The 22,494-nt window shown below is 50.7% G+C and overlaps 1 protein-coding gene across 2 annotated transcripts in view; it reads left to right on the forward strand.

The window, feature by feature from the left end:
- The window catches only part of MAP3K15 (mitogen-activated protein kinase kinase kinase 15), a 149,306-nt gene that overhangs the window by 124,144 nt on the left and 2,668 nt on the right, over window positions 1-22,494 (forward strand). For both annotated transcript variants that reach the window (XM_064364478.1, XM_012434070.3), the window contains exons 19-25: window positions 5,217-5,374; window positions 11,130-11,313; window positions 12,096-12,255; window positions 12,940-13,114; window positions 14,540-14,725; window positions 14,985-15,090; window positions 16,811-16,976. In XM_064364478.1, coding sequence (XP_064220548.1) covers window positions 5,217-5,374; window positions 11,130-11,313; window positions 12,096-12,255; window positions 12,940-13,114; window positions 14,540-14,725; window positions 14,985-15,090; window positions 16,811-16,976 — 1,135 coding nt within the window. The remainder of the gene's footprint in view (window positions 1-5,216; window positions 5,375-11,129; window positions 11,314-12,095; window positions 12,256-12,939; window positions 13,115-14,539; window positions 14,726-14,984; window positions 15,091-16,810; window positions 16,977-22,494) is intronic.

Genomic DNA, 22,494 nt, shown 5'->3' on the forward strand with positions numbered 1-22,494 from the left:
GTGTGACCTGGAGGCTCGGTCATAAAAGGCAGTGTGCCATTCCTCTTTCCACCAAGGGATAAGTCCCTTGGCAGAGGAGTAGTTTGCAAATATTTCCTCCCATTCTGTTGGATCACTCACTCTGGCCATGCTGCAAGCCAGTCCTATGAAGGATCCCATGTAGTGAAAAACTGAAGCCTCCCACCAGCTCCATCCTTAGTAAGTGAGCTTGGAAAATGATCCTCCAGCCCCAGTCCAGCCTTCAGATGACTGTAGCCCCAGCTGACATCTGGACTGTAACTTCCTGGGAGACCCTGAGCCAGGTCCAGCCAGCTAGCTAGTTGCTCCTGGGTTTCAACCCATAGAAACTATGTAATACCTATTTGTTGTTTGAGTTGATAGATTTGGGGGATCATTCCTTAAACAGCAATAAATACTACGAATATTATTATGGAGTCCTTTCCTTTAGAAAGACATTCACCATGGCTCCATATAAAGAAATCTGCAAATTTATTTATAACTTTTGTGGGTACATAGTAAGTGTATGTTTATGGAATATAGACTATTTTGATACAGGCATGCAGTATGTAATAGTCACATCAGGGTAAATTAGGTATTCATTACCTCAGGCATTTATCCTTTGTGTTACAAACAATCCAGTTATGCTCTTTTCATTTTTTTAACATACTTTTTTTTTTTTTTTTGAGACAAGGTCTCCCATCCAACCAAGCTGGAGTACAGTGGCATGATGTCGGTTCACGGCAGCCTCACTTCCTGGGCTAAGGTGATCCTCCCACCTCAGCCTCCCAAGTTTCTGGGACTACAGGTGCACACCACCACACCTGGCTAATATTTTGTACTTTTTTAGTAGACAGGGGGTCTCACTCTGTTGCCCAGGCTGGTCTCAAACTCCTGGGCTCAAGTGATTCCCCCCACCTTGGCCTCCCAAAGTGCTGGGATTACAGGCATGAGCCACCAGGCCCGGCCAAAATGTATTGACTGTAGTCACCCTGTTGTGCTATCAAATACTAGATCTTATTCATTCTTTTTCTTTTGTACCCACTAACCATCCCCACCTTACCTCAGCCCCCACTGCCCTTCCCAGCCTCTGGTCGCCATCCTTCTACTCTGTGTCCCTGAGTTGAATTGTTTTGATTTTTAGCTCCCACAAAAAAGTGAGAACGTGCAATGTTTCTCTTTCTATGCCTGGCTTATTTCACTTAACGTAATCATCTCCAGTTCCATCCGTGCTGTTGCAGATGACAGAATCTCATTCTTTTTGATGGCTAAATAGTACTTCATTGTGTATATGTAGCACATTTTCTTTATCCATTCATCTGTTGATGGACACTTAGATTGCCTCCAAATCTCAGCTATTGTAAACAGTGCCACAGCAAACACCAGAGTATAGATATCTCTTGGATATCCTGATTTCCTTTCTTTTGGGTATGTACCTAGGAGTGGGATTGCCGGATCCTATGACGACTCTGTTTTTAGTTTTTGGAGGAACCTCCAAACTGTTCTCCATAGCGATTGTACTAATTTCCATTCCCGCCAACAGTGTGCAAGTGTTCCCTTTTCTCCACATCCTCGCCGACGTTTGCTATTGCCTGTCTTTTGGGTATCAGCTGTTTTCACTGCGTGAGATGCTATCTCCTTGTGGTTTTGATTTGCATTTCTCTGATGATTGGTGATGTTGAGTACCCTTTCGTATGCCTGTTGCCATTTGTATGTCTTCTTTTGAGAAATGTCTATTCAGATCTTTTGCCCATTTTTTGATGAAATTATTAGACTTTTTTCTTGTAGCGTTGTTTAAGCTCCTTACATATTCTGGTTATTAGTCCCTTGGCAGAGGGGCAGTTTGCAAATATTTTCTCCCATTTTGTGGGTTGTCTCTTCGCTTTGCTGTTTCCTTTGCAAAAAGGAAAAATCTCCAAATTTAGAAGTAAGCAGACTAAGTAGTCTTCAATTAAGAAATAATTGTACCAGGACGGACATCTATTTGACTGGAGCCAATTAGCCGTTGACATTTGGTTTAGCGTTTTTTTCTACTGCTGGATACATCTCTAAATGTATTCTCTTGCTCTTTGAAGAAATAAATTGAATGATTATATTAGAGTCCAGGCAGAAAAACAAAAATAACCCCACTTATTTCCACAGAGAGAATTAAATAGAAATAACTGTTTGCTGGGTATTGAAAACCAAAAAGGCAGAAAGGGAGGCCCTGAGGTGTCAGGAATCTCATACCCCTGGGGCTTGGGGGCAGATGGGAGGGTGAGATTAGAACTTGTTGAGAGGGAGTGTCACCAGGCTGGAGCAAGTACCTCTGAGGGGCAGGATGAGGCTGGTTCTGGAAGTACAAGGTGACACAGAACTGGAGACTGGGGCCAACTGAGGGTCCAGCTCGAAGCTTAGGGCCACAGCAAGTACCTAGCAGGTCTCCGCTCCCTCCCCCATCCTTCCAGGGGTTCTCTTTAGCGCCACCTGGTTGCAGAGCCCTAATAGGGAGCTAGCTGCAGGCGAAGCAGTCCGAGACTCAGTATCAGAGAGCAGAGCTGAGAGAGGATCGCTTCATAAGCAGCACGGTGTCAGATCCTTCCTCAATTATGGATTCGTCAGAAGGCACATTCCCTGCCAGGCCCTCTCCCTCTGTTACTCACAGCAGCAAGAGCCCATAGGGGATATTGTGTCACCGGACGTTCCCTTCCTGGGGCTCTGGGATTTCCTAATGGGGCATCAAGTGTAATGCGCCGCCATGTTGCCCAACTCTGCAACTCACTGAACACTTCCCCGCCAGGGCATCAGCTCTGGAGACCAAAGCCATCATTCGTGCCGCACGATCTCTTGTGCTCACTGATACAACCTGATTCATATTGAAACTTATATTGAAGTCACTTGGAATTGCATAAAATTAAAACTTGAAAATGCATTTCTTCAGTCTCACTAGCCACATTTCAAGGCCCCAACAGTCAAATATATGAGCGTAGTCACTGCCATATTGAACCACACAGAACAGAACGTTGCCATCATCGCCACACATTCTGTCTGTCACAGCTGCCCCTAGAGACTTTCAAATGGTCATGGGAAGAATGCTATTAAGACATTGCATCTTCCAGAGGGGGCGTAGTAGGTAGCTTCTCCAAACTTTCTTTTTAGCCAGTGTGCCCTTTGCTTTATTATGATTTTGTTTTTGTTTTTGAGACGGAGCCTTGCTCTGTCGCCCAGGCTGGAGTTACGGTGGCATGATCTCAGCTTACTACAACCTGCGCTTCCCAGGTTCAAGCGATTCTCCTGTCTCAGCCTCCCGAGTAGCTGGGATTACAAGCACCCACCACCAAGCCTGGCTAATTTTTTATTTTTAGTAGCAACAGGGTTTCACCATGTTGGCCAGGCTGATCTTGAACTTCTGACCTCAAGTGATCCGCCCACCTTGGCCTCCCAAAGTGCTGGAATTACAGGCGTGAGCCGCCATGCCTGGCCCTGCTTTCATTGATTAAAACTCAGGAAACCTTTGGTTGTGTGATCCTGAAATAGGCCTTTGAGTTTCTCTGGGTGTCAGTGTTCTGTTCATGCGTGGCCAAGGTCATCTCTGACTTTGCTATCTTCTTCTAAACCTCTTTGCCTGCCCTCAGTATCTGCTGTCACTTCCACACGTGTCCCCTTTGCATAGGCTGTGTTTCAAGGAAAACAGGATTTTCTTTGCAGAGCCCTTGACTGTCCTCCCTGCATGCTGTCTGCTCTCAACGACCCTTCGACTTCCTGCCTCCACAGCTGATCGCCACCTTCCCGTGGCACACCTCTGGTAGCTCATGACCCACAGGAGCACGTCCAAAGCCAGAGCCCTGGGCCCACGCAGCTTGCCACTGGGCCTGTGCCCTTGCCATTGCCTCCTTAACTCTTCCCACACCCTGCTCTGTGTCAGACACCACTCGTCCCGGACCCGCTGTCTATCTCACACCATGGTCCCCTTTGTCCAGCTCTCCAGCCTTCACAGCAGGACCCTGCTTCCCTGACAGCCCCAGGTCCCAACCCAGCAAAGTCACGCTTTACCCAGGCTGCTCCCCACCAAGGTCTGAGCCTGGCGGGGGTGCCGGAACCTAGGTGGGTCTCTTCCAGTGGACAGCTCTGGGCTGCAGACTCCCCAGCGGCCTGGCTGAAGCCCTCTCCAGGCTGCTCTGCCATCTGAGATTCTCCCTGTCTGAATCTGCCTTCCTCTCCACTCCCAGGTGTTGGCCTGCTGTGTGGTCTGCAGCTGGCCCTGCCTGCCCAGCTCCCTCCCGCGTTGTCATTCAGCGACCTTCTCCCCAATAAATCTCTTGTATGTTTCACCTTGCCTTGGCATTTACTCCTCAGAGACCCAAATGGACAGAGCCCTAGATTTCCCTGACCTGAACCAGGCAGAGAGTCAAACCCTGTTTTATTAATGTTCTCATAGCGTTCTGTTATTTCTCTGTCCTAGCACCTACCACAGTTTGCCGTTACTGCCACCGATGCCAGCATTCTGTCTCCTCCACTAGGCAGCTCCTTACCATCAGGCTGTGTTTCTCACATTCTGGCTTTCCTGTATTTGGCATGTACTAATACGTGCTTACAGAATTGCGCCATTTGTGCTTCGAGGGACCAGGCGGTCTTCTCTCATGTGATTAGTAGTAAAGGAAGGCATATTGCATGTCTCTGGTCAGAAAGATAGAACTGGGCCGGGCATGGTGACTCATGCTTGTAAATCCCAGCACTTTGGGAGGCCGAGGCAGGCACATCACCTGAGGTCAGGAGTTCGAGACCAGCCTGACCAACATGGTGAAACCCCGTCTCTACTAAAAATACAAAAATTAGCCAGGCATGGTGGTGTGCACCTGTAATCCCAACTACCTGGGTGGCTGTGGCATGAGAATTGCTTGAACCCAGGAGGCAGAGGTTGCAGTGAGCCAAGATCACCCCACTATACTCCAGCCTGGGCAACAGAGTGAGTCTCTCAAAAAAAAAAAAGCAACCATATTATTTATGCATGGGATAAGACTCCATCTGCCATTCATGAGGCCATTCATTTCACAGTTAGTGGTGGGTTTTTGTTTTGTTTAGTTTTTGAGACAAGGTATTGCTGTATTGCCCAGGCTGGTCTCTAACACCTGGGCTCAAGTGATCCTCCTGCCTCAGCCTCCCGAGCAGCTGGGACTGTGGATCACTTAGTTTCTAAGCAATACAGGTACCCACAGTCTGTTTGTTTATTTTCCAAATAGGTACCCTGCAGTACATGGCACCGGAGATCATTGATCAGGGGCCTCGTGGGTATGGTGCCCCGGCTGATATCTGGTCCCTGGGCTGCACCATCATCGAGATGGCCACCAGCAAGCCTCCGTTCCATGAGCTCGGTGAGCCACAGGCAGCCATGTTCAAAGTAAGTCGTGCTTCATGATTGAGGTTGGGGGTGGTTGGGAAGTCGAATTAAAAACAGTCTCCTCCCAATCCAGAAAACCTCTCCACAAAGATAGGAGAAAAGGAAACGGTTTTATTACTGAATAAGCATTAAACCAGAATGCAAGATGTATCACAGGCAATCCACTGAGACTGCAAAGGCGGAAAGCAACCTCACTCTTTGATAGAGCCGAGCAGATGCAACCTGTGACATCTGTGTTCTCAGAAGCCATAACTAGTCCTCAAGTACGACAGCTCAGCAGCGCCCCTGGTCACATGAAGCTCATCTTAGATTCACCCGTGATTGGGTGACCATTTGTCTTCCTGGTTTGGCTTCATTCAAAGGAAAAAATAGGCTGGGTGTAGTGGCTCATGCCTGTAATCCCAGCAATTTGGGAGGCCGAGGCAGGTGGATCACCTGAGGTCAGGGGTTTGTTGACCATCCTGGGCAACATTGCAAAACCCCTTCTCTAATAAAATATACAAAAATCAGCCAGATGTGGTGGCGTGTGCCTGTAGTCCCAGCTACTTGGGAGGCTGAAACAGGAGAATTGCTTGAACCCGGGAGGTGGAGGTTGCAGTGAGCTGAATTTGCGCCATTGCACTCCAGCCTGGGTGACAGAGCAAGACTCCGCCTCAAAAAAAAAAGGAAAAAATAAACTTCTCATATCTTTAACAGTAGGTAGTTTTGGAGTGAAGCTACCACCAAAGTTAGAAACCTACCTTCCTATTTCTGGGGAGAGCAGAGTTATGAAAAAATTAATAAAAGATGACAAGTTTTAAAAAAAAGAAAAAGGAAGCTAGGAGACAGAGGCCCTACCTTCTTTGATGATTACATTTCAAAGAGATGGCTTCCAGGTCCTTGAGAAAGACATTTCTGGCAGAGGCTTATTTAGCTGTTAAAAAGATTCACATGTGTCTCAGAGAAAAAACCTTACAGTTGTAAGTTCTCCGAAGTCAAGGCTCTAAGGAAGCTGGGCAGGGTGAGGTTGGGGCGGGGAACCTTTCCTCTTATTTTCAACAGGGAAAATCTAGCCCCTTAGTTTCCCTTCGTGTTTGCTCTTACAGTGGGTAGGGCTCAAAGCCATGTGGAATCTGTGCCTTTGGGGGACAGGTTTCTGACTGGCTTCTGCAGAGGTGGGAGTTTGGCTATCAGGTAAATATATCCGTTATCATTCCAGCACCCCTCCTGGAGCTAATAGGAAGGGCAGCCCATGTGCTGGGGCCAGCATAGTATGGTGAATCTTGACCATTGCGGGTGGGGGTTTTACTGCTGAGCAGCTGAGATTGTGGAAAAGGATGTCCTTTGTGACCACGGGAAGCTGATGCCAGGACAGCCCTGTGTACCAAGGCTTGGTGTGCGGCTTCTGGCTTCGTGTATACTTAGAAACGTTTAAGGGGCTTGATATGGTTTGGTTGTGTCCCCACTCAAATCTTATCTTGAATTGTAGTTCCCATAATTCCCCTGGTCCCTGGAGGGACCAGGTGGGGATAATTGAATCATGGGGGGGATTTCCCCCATCCTGTTCTTGTGATAGTGGGTTCTCATGAGATCCTGTGGTTTTATAAGGGGCTTCCCCCTTCGCTGGCTCTCATTATCTCTCCTGCCACCCTGTGAAGAGGGGTCTTCTGCCATGATTGTAAATTTCCTGAGGCCTCCCCAGCCACGTGGAACTGAGTCAATTAAGCCTCTTTATAAATTACCCAGTCTCGGGTATTTCTTCATAGCAGCATGAGAATGGACTAATCAGGGCTCTAGCCCTAGGATGCTGTTACCAGCACTGACCTTCCGTGGAGCATTTTTGCTTGCCCTGAGAGAGCAGGGTCACAAAAGGCCGAATGGCCATTGCTTATAGATGATGGGGCCACAGTGCATGGACACGGCCCTGATAGAACGTGATTCCAGCGGCCTCTTCCTGGTGTTTCTACCAAACGTAACATCTTCATGGCCTCTGTCTGTGCCGGGCTCCCTGCTTGGCCTCTTGGGCAGAAGGAACTTGGAGGTGTGAGTGCGGGTTTCTACCGGTTGAGGTGAGGGCAGCACATACAGTGCTGCATGCTTGGGTGCCTCGGCTGCTCTCTCCAGCCCGGCCAGACACCTGCGGAAGGTTCTCAGAGCTTCTCACCCTCCTATCAGTGGCTTGGGTTCAGCGCCAAGGCCAAGACCTCAAGTCGACAAGAGTCTTCTGACACCTGCAATTGCAAGAGGATGCTGAGCACCTGGGCTGGAAGACAGCCACGGCATTCCTTAGCACTTTGACCGTCTGCGGTGGACCCTATTGGGGCTATTGTAGATCTGACCCACAGCTTCCATGGCAGCCTTGGAATAAACAGCAGCTGGTGATGAGGAAAACATGAGGCCCACCTGAGAGCCACGGCTGGCTGCTTTCTGAGCCGCTGCTGACTTCTGGGGAGACTAGGGAGAGAGCTGAAGGCTGTGACTGGCTCCATTCATGCGCAGGGCATGAGCCCCGCTCCCTGCCTCCCTTGTTTTTGTTTAGCTAATTCATGGTGCAAAGGCTTTTTTTTTTTTTTTTTGAGACCGAGTCTTGCTCTGTCGACCAGGCTAGAGTGCAGTGGTGCGATCTTGGCTCACTGCAGCCTCTGCCTCGTGGGTTCAAGCAGTTCTCCTGCCTCAGCCTCCCGAGTAGCCTGGATTATAGACATGTGCCACCATGCCTGGCAATTTTGTATTTTTATTAGAGACAGGGTTTCACTATGTTGGCCAGGCTGGTCTTGAACTCCTGGCCTCCAGTGATCCACCTTCCTTGGCCTCCCGAACTGCTGGGACAACAGGCAAGAGCCACCGCGCCCAGCCTGTACAAAGGCTTTGAAAATACATTGACTTTTTTGAATGGCTATGAAGTCACTTTGCATTGCCAATGAGAACGTTATTAAGTAAGTAGTGGCCCCTGTGTTATTTGTTTCTGGGATCCTAGACTCTTTTAGAAAAATTCCAAGAAACTTCTGAGCAGTGCCTGAAACAAAGGAAACTCTCTTTCCCCCGAAGGGACTGTTACAGATTTATCTTGTGTCACCCGAAAATGATACATGGAAGTCCTAACCCGCAGTACCTCAGAGTGTGGTCTTCTTTGGAAATAAGGTTTTCACAGAGAAAATCAAATGAAAATGGGGTCTGGAAAGTGGCTCCTCATCCAGTATGACTGGTGTCTTTATACTTTTTGTTCTCGTTTTAATTTTCTTTTTTTTTTTTTTTAACTAGTCAAGTGAAACAGTGGGAGTGGAGAAGGAACAAGGGAATCTGTACCTGGTGGCCATCAGCTAGCTGCAAACGCCGCTGCACTCGGACCAGCCTGGTGTCTTTAAAAGGGGGGAAAATATTTGAGTCAGGTGCGGTGGCTCACCCCTATAATCCCAGCACTTTGGGAGGCCGAGGCAAGAGGATCATTTGAGGCCAGGAGTTCAAGGTTGCTCGGGGCAACATAGCAAGACCCCTGTGTCTACAAAAGATAAAAAAAAATTAGCCCATGTGGTGGAGCACACCTCTGTGGTCCCAGCTACTCAGGAAGCTGAAGGGGGAGGATCCCTTGAGCCCAGGAGTTGGAGGCTGCAGCGAGCTCTTATCATGACTGCACTCCAGCCTGGGCAACCAAGGGAGACCCTGTCTCAAAAACTTGGGGGTGGGGGTGGAGATTTGGACACACATGCTCAGATAGAAGGCAAATTGCAATTCCCAGGGGAATGCCTCAGGCAGGCAGAGGAGTGAGGGTGCATCTAGGAGCCAAGGAGCGCCAGAGACCTCCTGACGACCACGAGAAGCTGGAAGAGGCAAAGGGGGATTCCCTACATGTGTCAGGAGTCGCTGGTCCTGCCGACACCTGGGTCTTGGACTTCCGTGCTCCAGGACTGTGAGACAATAAGCGCCTGTTGTTTCAGCCACCCAGTTTGTGGGATTTTGTCACAGTGGCCCTAGGAGACCAATACGAGGAGCTTTTGGGTAACAGCTAAGTGCCCTTAAAGAGGACGTCCCGGCCAGATGTCGGTGTGCTGCCCACATTTGCTGTCTTCTTTCTGGAGGCCAGGGGAGAGGCCACCCTTTCCTCTTGATGTTCTTGCCTGGATGTTGGTCTTTGTGCCCCTAGTTCCTGTGGGCACTGCCAGCTTACCTCCCCACCGCTCAGGTGACAGGAGCCACCTGTCAGGCGCCCTGCATTGCAGAGCTGTCGGTGGGGTTTCACCCAGCATTTAGTTTTCTTCCAATCCCTAACTCCTGAGCTGTGCAGCCTGGCCAGGAGGAGCAGTGCATTGAAACAGCACGTGGCCGTGGCTGCCAGGTCGAGGGCCTTGGGGACATGAACTCGGGAGGCCCTGCCCTCTGCTCTCTGCAGCACCCTGAGCTCACTCGGCAGGGCTCCTGGAGGCCAAGCCAGCCCCCAGGAGCGCTGAGGAGCTGGGAATGGGCGTGGGTGTGGATGACAGAGCAGCTTCCACGCCTGGGTTGTTGGGTGGCCTGGGAAAAGACAGGGTGGACTGTGAAACTGAAGGTGACAAGTCCTAAAAAGATGAGAGGTCCACCCTGATGGGGACAGTTATGCAGGAGGGGGCTACGTAAGATGTCATGGAAGCATGCCCTTGTCACCTGGAGATGTGACAGCTCAGAACCAACTCTTGCTCCCCACAGGTCACAGGGACAGAGAGCCATTAGTTACGTTGGCAGCTTCAAGGCTTTGTCTGCTTGTGGTTTTGAGCTGGAGGCTGGGAATCTGGGCTGTGGATGCAGAGGGAGTGAGAGGTGTTAAAGGCATCTCTTGGGGACCTTGTGCTTCAGGGAACAGGTAACAGATGCCTTTGAGTATCCTTAGAGGACATCCCGCCCCAGGCTGTGGCCCAAGTCCTATCTCAGTTCTCTTCTGCTATGTACCAAACCATCCTGAAACCTCAGAAACTTAAAACCATGAGGTTTTTTTTGTTTTTGTTTTGTTTTGTTTTTGATACAGAGTCTTGTTCTGTTGCCCAGGCTGGAGTGCAGTGGTGTGATCTCGGCTCCCTGCAACCTGCGCCTCCCAGGTTCAAGCGATTCTCCTGTCTCAGCCTCCCAAGTAGCTGGGACTACAGGCGTATGCCACCGTGCCTGGCTAATTTTTTGTATTTTTAGTAGAGACAGGGTTACACCAAGTTGGCCAGGATGGTCGCAATCTCTTGACCTCGTGATCCGCCCACCTCAGCCTCCCAATATGCTGGGATTACAGGCTTGAGCCACTGTGTCCAGCCAAAATGATGAGTTTTTCTCACAGTTCTGTGAGCTGACTGTTGGCTCTTCTGTGGGTGTCGCCTGGGCTGACTCACGTGGTTGTAGCCAGTGCTGGTTTGGCCGGAGCAGGGTGACCTGAGGGGCCCCTCCCTCGTGGCTGGATTCCAGCTGGGATGGCTGGGCATCCTCTCACGGGTGGTGCCTCCTGAGCTTCCTCTCTGCGTGGCGGTCTCGGGGCTTTAAGGGGGACTAGCGGGGCTACAAGACCTCTTGAGGCCCAGGCTCTGAAACTCTCACCGTCTCACTTCTGCCACAATCTGTTGGTCAAAGTCAAGTCACAAGATGCCCGGGAGGGGGAAACGGACTCCACCTCAGAGTGGGAGGAGCAGGAACACGGCATCGCAAAGGGGTGTGGGTCACGCCCCTCCTGGGATGCCAGGTGTGTGGGAGCTTTGGACTGAGCCGTGGATCCCTGAGTTCACCAGAGGCCTCACTGACACGCCAGTCACCTCTCCCTTCAATGCAGGTGGGCATGTTTAAGATCCACCCTGAGATTCCAGAAGCCCTTTCAGCTGAAGCCCGAGCCTTCATTTTATCCTGTTTCGAGCCTGACCCCCACAAACGTGCCACCACCGCTGAGCTACTCAGAGAGGGGTTCTTAAGACAGGTGAACAAGGGCAAGAAAAACCGAATTGCCTTCAAGCCCTCAGGTGAGGCCTCCTCGGACTGCTGGGGCGGTGCCCTGGCCGGGTGAGCGCTGGGCCCCGGGCTTCTCTGCTGTTCAGGAGGGAGAGTTCCGGCTGTCCAGAGCGCTGGGCTGCCCACGTCATGCCTGTTTTTGTGAAGAGTGACGGGGACTGTGCAGTAGGTTTGGAGGTTGTCACAGTCCAACCTATCAGTGCACGAGGATCTCCTGACAGAGGCCCAGGGAGTCTGGGCGGCTGGGCTGCCCTCTGCTGGAAGTGGTTCCTCCGGATTGGGAGGAGAGGGGAGGGAAGAGCTACCTCAGCTGGGGTTTCGGGTCTTCCCCATGTGCAGAGCCTGGGCCTTCGCTTTTGCAGCCTGGCCTGTCATCCTGTGCCAGCCCTGACCTTGATGAAAGGATGTGTCAGGGAGGTTTGCCTGGGGTGGCTGTCCTGCAGGCCATCAAAGCCCAGTGACACCTTCTGGGGCAGTCAGTTCTAAGTGGCAGTGACGTAGAGTGGCCCCTGAGAAAGAGGCTGTTTGTCCTCTTTTCCCTGGTACGGATCAGGGTCAGAAGTTGCCACAGAGTGGCCCAGCAGCTTGCTCCATGAGGGACCCCACCCTGCTCCCGCCCCCCGACTGCAGACACCTGAGTAGAAATGCAGCACCTGGGGCCTGTCCCCCACCCACATTTCCCCAGGATCCTGGGAGCCTGCGTGGTTCACCTGGGCTTAAGGGGCTGCCGGGGCTCAGCCTCACTCCGCCCCTCTCTGAGCCTCCCCATTCTGTGTCTGGCTGTCCCCTACAGAGGGTCCGCGGGGTGTCATCCTGGCCCTGCCCACACAGGAGGAGCCCATGGCCACCAGCAGCAGCGAGCACAGCTCCGTCTCCCCGGACTCCGAGGCCCATCCCGATGCGCTCTGTGAGAGGACCCGGGCGCCCAGGCCTCACCTTGGCCACCTTCTCAGGTACGCCCACGTCCTGTCCCTCCTCTGCGGGCCCCCCCGAGAAGGTGCTGGCAGTCTTCTGCCATGGGGCACCTCCCTGATCCTAGCCAGATGGCCACGGAGAGGTTTTGCTTCCCTTCTGCAAGGCAGTAGGGTGGCCTGGCCACCCCATCCCAGCAGGGAGGGCACTTTGTTCACCTGCTGTCCCTTCCTGGCCCTCTCTGTCCTTTCATTCCCCATGTGTACCCTCCCCCACTTCTCCTCTTCCCTTCTCTCTCCCCTCTCCCCTCACCTCTTCCCCTCTCACCTCTCCCCCTCACCTACCCTCGACCCACTGTCCCTTCATCTTCCAGCCCCTTCCTCCCATCCTCCTTTTCCTGCCTCTGTCTTCCTCCTTCCCCTGTCCCCCTTACCTTCCCTCCCTCACCTCTCCTCCTGCGCTAGCCCCCTTCCCCCTCCCCGCCTCCTGGGAGGTTCCTTTACCCTGCCTCCCCCTCCCTCTGCTCCCCTCTGTCAAGGCCAGTGCTGTGGGGGTTGACCTAGCACTGCGTGTCCATGTCCTTCTTCCAGCAATTTCATCTTCTTGAGCACAGAGAGTGTGTCGTAGTTACCTCTCAGCCCCTCCTCCAGGGCATCCTAAGATGACATACTGCCAGGGACAGTGCTCTGGAACGCACAGCAATTGTCACACGTGTTTGTCCACAGTGTTCCAGATGAGAGCTCAGCCTTGGAAGACCGGAGCTTGGCCTCGTCCCCAGAGGACAGGGACCAGGGCCTCTTCCTGCTACGTAAAGACAGCGAGCGCCGCGCCATCCTGTACAAAATCCTCTGGGAGGAGCAGAACCAGGTGGCTTCCAACCTGCAGGAGTGCGTGGCCCAGGTACCTGCCAGAGGGAGGCCACTGGTTCCTCCCGCTCCCTCTGCCCAGGTCCCAGTCCTAGACAGGGACCGTGGCTCCTGCCGCCCTTGAACATCTGCATAGTTACAGTGATCACCGTGAATGTCTCCCCAACGTCCTTCCCTTCCCCAACAAAACAAAAGAAAATACAAAGAAAAAAAGCTCTGCCGAAACATGAATTTGGAGACACTGCAGTGATTCCAGGCGTTGGTGGGGTGGTGCTGCCCCCTGGTGGAAAACCAGCCAGATGGTAGCAGAAAGCCCGAAGCACCTTCTCTGGCCTCTCTCCTGATGGGGTTTTGAGTCCTGGAGTTAATCCTGAGCTGTAGGACGTTAGAGCTGCCCTCAGAAGCTGGGAGAACAGCCAGCCACCTTGGAGAGAGTGGTTATGGCTGAAAACAAGTGAGTTTGAACTAGGGCACAGGATGGCAAACCGGTCCCCCTCCCTTCTTTCAGTTTATCTTTTTTTCCCCTCCCAAGACAGAATCTCGCTCTGTCACCAGGCTGCAGTGCAGTGGCGTGATCTCGGCTCACTGCAACCTCCTGGGTTCAAGCGACTCTCATACCTTAGCCTCCCGAGTAGCTGGGATTATAGGCGTGTACTACCACGCCCGGCTAATTTTTTTGTATTTTTAGTAGAGACGGGGTTTCACCATGTTAGCCAGTCTGGTCTCAAACTCCTGACCTCGTGATCCGACCACCTCAGCCTCCTAAAGTGCTGAGATTACAGGCGTGAGCCACTATGCCCAGCCCTTTATCTTATTATTATTATTATTATTATTATTATTTTGAGACAGTCTCACTCTGTCCCCCAGGCTGGAGTGCAGCGGCATGGCCTTGGCTTACTGCAACCTCCGCCTCCTCCCAGGTTCAAGTGATTATCCTGCCTCAGCCTTCTGAGTAGCTGGGATTACAAGGTGCCTGCCACCATGCCCAGCTAATTTTTGTATTTTTTGTAGAGACAGGATTTCGCCATGTTGGCCAGGCTGGTCTCTAACTCCTGACCTCAGCTGATCCACCTGCCTAGATCTCCCAAAGTGCTGGGATTACATGTGTGGGCCACCACGACCAGACCCCCTCCCTTATTTCGGATGGAAAAGGGCCTTTTAGGAAGAGGCCGCTGCTCTGCTATGAACTATGTCTGTGTCCTTGATGGGGGCTCTTACAAGGGGTTCAACAGGAAGCCATTCACCGAAGGGCTTAGCTGTGTACCCACCAGGAAGAAGGGGCCAGAACCCTGACAGGAAGGTTATGGAGGGAATTCCAGGAATAGACAGAGACCCCTTCTCACCCGGGGCTTCCACAAGCTCCTTAGCAAATGGACCATCTCGTTTCCCATAGTATGTTCTGAGTTCTTGCTGTCTCTCTCTGACTGACTCAATGAAAATGATTTGTGTGTGTGGTCAGAGTTCCGAAGAGCTGCATCTCTCAGTTGGCCACATCAAGCAAATCATTGGCATCCTGCGAGACTTCATCCGCTCCCCGGAGCACCGGGTGATGGCGACCACAATATCAAAGCTCAAGGTGGACCTGGACTTTGACAGCTCGTCCATCAGTCAGATTCAGCTGGTGCTGTTCGGATTTCAGGATGCCGTAAGTGCTCCATCCGGCCCTAGGCAACACACCAGATCGTGGAATTCAGTTATCATCTCCTCCCATAGCCCACCATTTCTTCTTAACTGTGTACACCCGAATCCCGAGCTTCAGCAGCTCCTCCTAAACAATGAAGTCCAGGAAATGGCATCTGTGTGAGCGGGCCGACTGCATGCAGCCCCCAGGAGGATGAGTATAGGTTGCCATGATTCTCCGTGCAACACACTGGAAATCTGGATTTTTGTGATTTTTTTTTTAGGTGAATAAAATCTTGAGGAACCACTTAATTAGGCCCCACTGGATGTTTGCAATGGACAACATCATCCGCCGAGCGGTGCAGGCTGCAGTCACCATTCTCATCCCAGGTGAGCGCCCCCTTTGTGGTCAAGGGCAGCTTTAGGCCGTGAGAAGGTAAGACATATCCTCATCATGTAACAATTGTTGCTTTTCTCTTTTCCATCTTGGTTATCTACTTCCTTGCAATAAAATGCATGTTGTCATAGACCCCTTCCGGGGCCGATTCTGTGGTTCTGAGAGTATCTCATGGTGTTGTATTTACGTGTCCCCGAAGCATAATGAAGGTGACTGCACATAAACTAAACTCATGATCTCAAAAGGGAGCATGGGGCTGGGTGCAGTAGCTCACGCCTGTAATCCCAACATTTTGGGAGACTGAGGCAGGTGGATCACCTGAGGTCAGGAGTTCAAGACCAGCCTGGCCAACATGGTGAAACCCCATCTCCACTAAAAATGCCAAAAATTTAGCTGGGCATGGTGGCTCACGCCTGTAGTCCCAGCTACTAGAGAGGCTGAGCGGGGAGAATTGCTTGAACCCAGGTGGTGGAGGTTGCAGTGAGCCAAGATCGTGCCACTGCACTCCAGCCTGGGCAACAGAGTGAGACTCCATCTCAATTAAATAAATAACTAAAAATAAAATAAAAAGGGAGCATGATAAATGAATGAATGAACGAATAAGTTAAATAAAAAGGGAGCATGGGGCCGGAGGGGAACAATGCTCCAGTCCCCTGGTATCCACCTCAGCGTGCCCTCAGGAATGCCTCCCCTGTAGTCTCAGCTACTCAGGAGGCTGATGCATGAGAATCGCTTGAACCCAAGAGGCAGAGGTTGCAGTGAGCTGAGATCATGTCACTGCACAGCCTGGGTGACAAGAGTAAGACTCTGTCTAAAAAAAAAACAAAAAAAAAAAACAAAAAAAAACTTTGTTTTTTGTGTATTTCCTTTTTGAAACGTTACCAAAGCTGATTCTCTTTCTCTGGCTACTTCTTCCTGCTAAGGGAGGCTTTATAGCCCATTCTGTTGCCATCACTGTTTCCCCCTTTCCTTCAGCCCCTTGCTGATCGGCTCCGGCCCGCCCTCCTGAGTGCACTGTGTAGCCCAGGCTCCGCTGCAGGAGAGGCTTGGGAAGCCTCAGTGCTTAATTCCTCTCCCACTCCAAGCAGACACCTTCTGTAGTAACATGGCACAGGCTTGGGTGGCCTGGCTGTAGCTTTTTTTTTTGAGACAGAGCCTTGCTCTGTCCCCTAGGCTAGAGTGCAGTGGCTTGGTCTTGGTTCACTGCAACCTCCACCTCCTGGGTTCAAGTGATTCTCATGCATCAGCCTCCTGAGTAGCTGGGATTACAGGGGCACACACTATCATGCCTGGCTAATTTTTGTATCTATTTTTTAGTAGAGACAGGGTTTCACCATGTTGGCCAGGCTGGTCTTGAACTCCTGACCTCAAGTGACCTACCCACCTCGGCCTCCCAAAGCGCTGGGATTACAGGTGTGAGCTACTGCACCGGGCCTGGTTATACCTTTTGAATGCTGGCCTTGGCCAACTTCACATCCTTAAGCCTCAGTTTCTTCCTCTGGAAAGCGTGATCGGCTTATACGCTGCAGAAAACCAAATGGAATGGTCTCCTCTGCTTGTAAAGTCAGTAGTCCCCTGATGGAGCATGGCACGGGCCAGGCCAGCTTCCTAACATTCCGGTTTGCTGTCCCGGGGCGTTTGCGACCCCAGTCCCTGTTGACCGTGTAGACACACTGCTTTGCTCACCATGGTCACGTCTTGTGTGATTCGCAGAGCTCCGAGCCCACTTTGAGCCTGCCTCTGAGGCCGAAGGGGTAGATAAGGACACAGATGAAGCAGAAGAGGGCTATCCCCCAGTGGCCGGACATGGCCAGGAGCCCCAGCCTCACCAGCAGCACCTGAGCCTCCAGCTGGGTGAGCTCAGGCAGGAGACCAACAGGTGAGGAGCTTCAGGGCCCTCCACTGGGAGCAGGGGCTGGGACAGTGGCCTGAGCCACCAAGATGCTGATTAATCGGTTTGGCTGTTGAGTGTGTCACCCAGCTCTTAGGAAAATGCAGCTTCATCATCCGTGAACTGGGTAAGGGCGTATTCTCAGCCTCAATTGAGGGACTAGAGGAATACCTTCTTTTTTTAAAAAAAAAAGTCAGAATCAGAGAGGTGTAGTACCTTGCCCCAGGCCACACAGAAATTACCCATACTAAAGGCAGCAGCATCTCTGAATTCTTTCTCTGTCTCTTTTCACCAAGACAGGGCCCCTGGCATGGTACGTGGTCTCACAGGTGCAGCAGCCTGCCCCTGCAGGAGTAGCGGGCTTTGCGGGTTGGGTAGCACTTCGTCAGTGGATGCACATCCCATAACCTCAACCCCAAGGAAGCTTGTTCTGTTGTCATCTGTTCCATGTGGTTTGTCACAATCCCTAGACAGGCATTAGAGGACTACTCTAACCAGGGAACCCTGGCATCACCATCATATTCCTCTAGTGCACTGGTCTGTTTTGTTCACTTCCTGGCATAGTGGGTGCTTAATAAATATTTGTGAAATGGCCGGGTGCGGTGGCTCACGCCTGTAATCCCAGCACTTTGAGAGGTCAACTTGAGTGGATCACTTAAGGTCAGGAATTTGAGACCAGTCTGACCAACATGGTGAAACCCCATCTCTATTTAAACTACAAAATTAGCCAGGCATGGTGGGGCACACCTGTAATCTCAGCTACTTGGGAGCCTGAGGCAGGAGAACTGCTTGAACCCAGGAGGCGGAGGTTAAAGTGGGCAGAGATCGCACCATTGCGCTCCAGCCTGGGCAACAAGAGTGAAACTCCGTCTCAAAAAAAAAAGAATAAATATTTGTGAAATGAGTAAAATTATTCCCGTTTGCTCTTGGGAATCACATTACCAGCTGAGCTGCGTGATTGGGTTTTTTAAAGTAATCCATAGTTAGAGCAAACAAGTTGGTACTCAGTCCAAATGACAGTTCTTTGCTGTGTGATCATGGGCGAGTAATGCCGATGACTATGTCACTGGCAGACAAGGGGCCAGCTACGTATTTTGGATGAAAAGTTGTTTATGCTGTCAGGGATCTCTCAAGTTCAATCTTAGACAGATCATCTAATCATTTCTTTTTTAAAAGACCCAGAGTTTTAGTTAAATGGTAGAGGTGGCAACATTTTGAAACTTTAAAAAATATAATAGATATTAAAATTGGTAATGATACCTAGTATTTCTTTAATATTTTTTCCCAGTAAATTTGTTTTTAACTTTTAAGTTCAGGGGTACAACTGCAGGTTTGTTACACAGGTAAACGCGTGTCGTGGGGGTTTGTTGTACAGATTGTTTCATCACCCAGGTATTAAGCCCAGTACCCGTTAGTTATTTTTCCTGATCCTCTCCCTCCTCCCACCCTGCGATAGGCCCCAGTGTGTGCTGATCCCCTCTGTGTGTCTATGTGTTCTCATCATTGAGCTCCCTCTAAGTGAGAACATGTGGTATTTGGTTTTCTGTTCCTGTGTTAGTTTGCTAAGGATAATGGCCTCCAGCTCAACCATGTCCCTGCAAAGGACATGCTCTTGTTCCTTTTTTATGGCTGCATAGTACTCCATGGTGTGCATGTACCACATTTTCTTTACCTAGTCTATCACTGATGGACATTTAGGGTGGTTCCATGTCTTCACTATTGTGAATAGTGTGATATAAATATAAATCATTCTATTATAAAGATACATGCACGAACATACATGTGCATGTATCTTTATAACAGAACGATTTATATTCCTTTGGGTATAAATCCAGTAATGGGGTTGCTGGGTCGCCCAGTAAGATTTATCATCACCAAAGTCACAAATTGATTATATGTGGGTTTGAAGGTTGTTCCTCTCCACTGTTGATAGTCATCGTGTTATTTTCCAGTCTCAGTGGTTAGACAGTGGCCAGTCTGTGAATGGCATTGATGTGAACTGCACATTCCTGCGTAGGGTGCCTATCCTTGTGTGTATTAGTCTGTTTTCATGCTGCTGATAAAGACAAATGTGAAACTGGGGACTTTATAAGAAAAAGAGGTTTAATGGACTTACAGTTCCACATGGCTGGGGAGGCGTCACAATCATGGTGAAAGGCACGTCTTCCAGGGCAGCAGATGAGAGCATGAGAGCCAGGCGAAGGAGGCTTCCCTTTATAAAACCATCAGATCTCCTGAGACTTATTCACTACCATGAGAACAGTGTGGGGGAACCACCCTCATGATTCATTTATCTCCCACTGGGTCCCTCCCACAACATGAGGGTATTACGGGAGGTACAATTCAGGATGAGATTTGGGTGGGGACACCCAAACCATAGCACTGTGTTATGAAGTGCCTTGGCTGTGGGGCAGTTGAGCAGAGCTGAAGGAAGATGGCACCTCTTGGACAGGATGATGTGTCTGTCCTGATGAATGACAGTACTGAGAGCCTTTCCTGCTGGATACAGGCAAGAGCTTGAGCTGTCTCCTTCACTAACGCAGAAGGAGGGCTCCTACAGAGACCAGAATGATGGCAGGCAGGGGAGGGCTGGGAGAGGACTTCAGTTTGCTGAGCGCCAGTGTCTCCTCTTCGCTGTTGCGCTAGGGTGGAAGCATTCTCCTCTCCCCACCCCGCTTTGCCACCAAATAGCGCATGAGTTCGTGTGTTCGCATCTCTCTACAATGCAGTGACTTCTCATGGCAACTTCAGTAATTACCTTCAGTAATTCAGTAATTTCTTCTTCTTTTTTTTTTTTTTTTTGAGATGGAGCTTTTCCTCTGTCGCCAGGCTGGAGTGCAGTCGCACGATCTTGGTTCACTGCAACCCCCACCTCCCGGGTACAAGGGATTCTCCTGCCTCAGCCTCCTGAGTACCTGGGACCACAGGCGCCTGCCACCACGCCCAGCTAAATTTTCTAGTTTTAGTAGAGACGGGGTTTCAGTAAGTTCAGTAAAGCTTAGTTCTATATTCCCAAGTTTACCAGCATGGATCATATTAAAGGAACACACAGTTAAGAAACAAATTCTGTGTACCAGGTATGTCAGTAAACAACGGAAGTGTGGGAGCCAAGGCTCTTGGCCCCTGGAGGTTTGCTGAAAACCGCCGGCACGAGGCTGATTAGAGAAAAGGCATGCAGATGTATTTAACATGTATACACGGGAGCCTTCAGCATGAAGACCCAAAGATCCAGGGGAAATTGTCCATTTTTATGCTCAGGCTTAACAAAGTATGGAGAGCTGTGGAGAAACAGGGATAAAAAGGGCCTGATTGAATGCTGATAGACTGAGTGGGGAAACCCAGCAAGGCCTGTCTGTCTAGATCCTTCTCGGCCTCTCTGAGCAGCGTTCCTTTCTTCTGGATGTGGGGCAGGACCCTCTGGAATGGGGGTCTTATGACCTACAGTCAAACAAAGTAGGTCGAAGAACTTTTTTTTTTTTTTTTTTGAAATGGAGTCTGGCTCTGTCGCCCAGGCTGGAATACAGTGGTGCGATGTCTGCTCACTGCAACATCCGCCTCCTGGGTTTGAGTGATTCTTCTGCCTCAGCCTCCCCAGCAGCTAGGATTACAGGCAAGCACCACCATGCCTGGCTAATTTTTTATTTTTAGTGGAGATGGGGTTTCGCCGTGTTGGCCAGGCTGGTCTCAAACTCCTGACCTCAGGTGATCCACCTGCCTCAACCTCCCAAAGTGTTGGGATTATAGGCATGAGCCACCACGCCTGACCTGAAGAATTTCTTTGTGACCAATTTCTACACAGAAAGGCAGAGGGAAAGTTAGTCATATTTTTAGGGTTTTTGGCTGGCTTTGGGGAGAAGTTCTGGTTTCTATGCCCCACTTTGGGGAAGGTGGATTCTAGTTTTTATGGCGCCTAGGGGAGAATGGGACTGAGAAAGGGAGACAGGAGGTGGTCAGGGGAAAACTTCTGCTGCTCAGGCCATTTGGGGGCACTGTTGTCTAAGTCCCAAGAAAAGCTAGACATGGCTCCAATGTGCCAGCCCTCTCCTGCAAGGCATGCTATCCCCAAGCTGGCATGTGGGGACTCGGAAGTTTGAGGCACAACTGTGCCTAAGATCCCAGAGAGCCATGAGGAAGACTGGGTGTCAGGAGGCGGTCCTATGGCAAGAGCCTAGCCTGTGGACTCTGGGCGTTACTTAACTGCTCTTCCTCAGTTACCTCAGCCTCAAAACGGGGGTTTAGAACAACTGGTGCTTCCTAGAAGTGCTGTAAGGCATCAGTGATTGAATTCATGCAGTGTTTGGCGCAGTCCTGGATTCTGGGTAGGAAGTGCTTGGTGGATGTTGGCAGGAGCCTTTGTGCTATGTCTCACTGTCCCCGTCCTGCCCCAGCTGTTATATCAGAAGCTAGGGGCTGCTGGGTGTGGTGGCTCATGCCTGTAACCCCAGCACTTTAAGAGGCCAAGGCAGGTGGATCACTTGAGGTCAGGAATTCAAGACAAGCCTAACATGACGAAACCCCATCTCTACTAAAAAAACAAAAAAATTTGCCTGCCGTGGTGGTGGCAGGCACCTCTAGTCCTAGCTGCTCAGGAAGCTGAGGCAGGAAAATCACTTGAACCCAGGAGGCGGAGGTTGAAGTAAGCCAAGAGTTGCAGCAAGACTCCATCTTAAAAAAAAAAAAAAGACCCGGCGCGGTGGCTCACACCTGTAATCCCAGCACTGTGGGAGGCCGAGGCAGATGGATCACCTGAGGTCAGGAGTTTGAGACCAGCCTGGCCAACATGATGAAACCTCGTCTCTACTAAAAATACAAAATTAGCTGGTTGTGGTGGTGGCACGCGCCTATAGTCCCAGCTCCTTGGGAGGCTGAGGCAGAAGAATCGCTTGAGCCCAGGAGGTGGAGCCAGTGAGCTGTGGCGGCGCCACTGCACTCCAGCCTGGGCCACCCAGAAGACTCCGTCTCAAACAAACAAACAAAAAAAAGAGGAGCTTCTGTGGCCTTGGTTTAGTCCCCATGTGAGGAGGAAAGAAGCTTACCATTCTATTCTAGTTTCAGCTGCCTTATCTGACTTAGGTTTAAATAATCATGTCATCCTTCTGGCTGAGTTCTGATCATCAGTATCTTTTGGTTCACGGTATGTTTTGAGACAAAACTGACTGAGTGCCTTCAGACTGCTGCAACAAAATACCAGAGACCAGGCAGCTTGTAAACAACAGAAATGTGTTTCTCACAGTTCTGGAGACTCGAAGTCCAAGATCGAGGCACCGGCAGATTCTGTGGCCAGTGAGGGCCTGGCTCCCCGTTCACAGATGGCCTTTTTCTCGCTCTGTGTCCTCACGTGGTGGACGGGATGAGGGAGTGTCTGGGGTCTCCTTTCAGAAGAGTAGTCCTCTCACCTACCTCTCAAACCTGCACCTCCTCATCCCATACCTTGGGGGTTAGGATCTCAACAGATGAACTTAGGGCGGGTGAGGAGGACACACTGAGTCCACTGCAAAAATAAACC

Source organism: Aotus nancymaae, unplaced genomic scaffold, assembly GCF_030222135.1.
Source record: "Aotus nancymaae isolate 86718 unplaced genomic scaffold, 86718_ANA_hifiasm-v0.15.2.pri h1tg000058l, whole genome shotgun sequence".
Lineage (NCBI taxonomy): Eukaryota > Metazoa > Chordata > Mammalia > Primates > Aotidae > Aotus > Aotus nancymaae.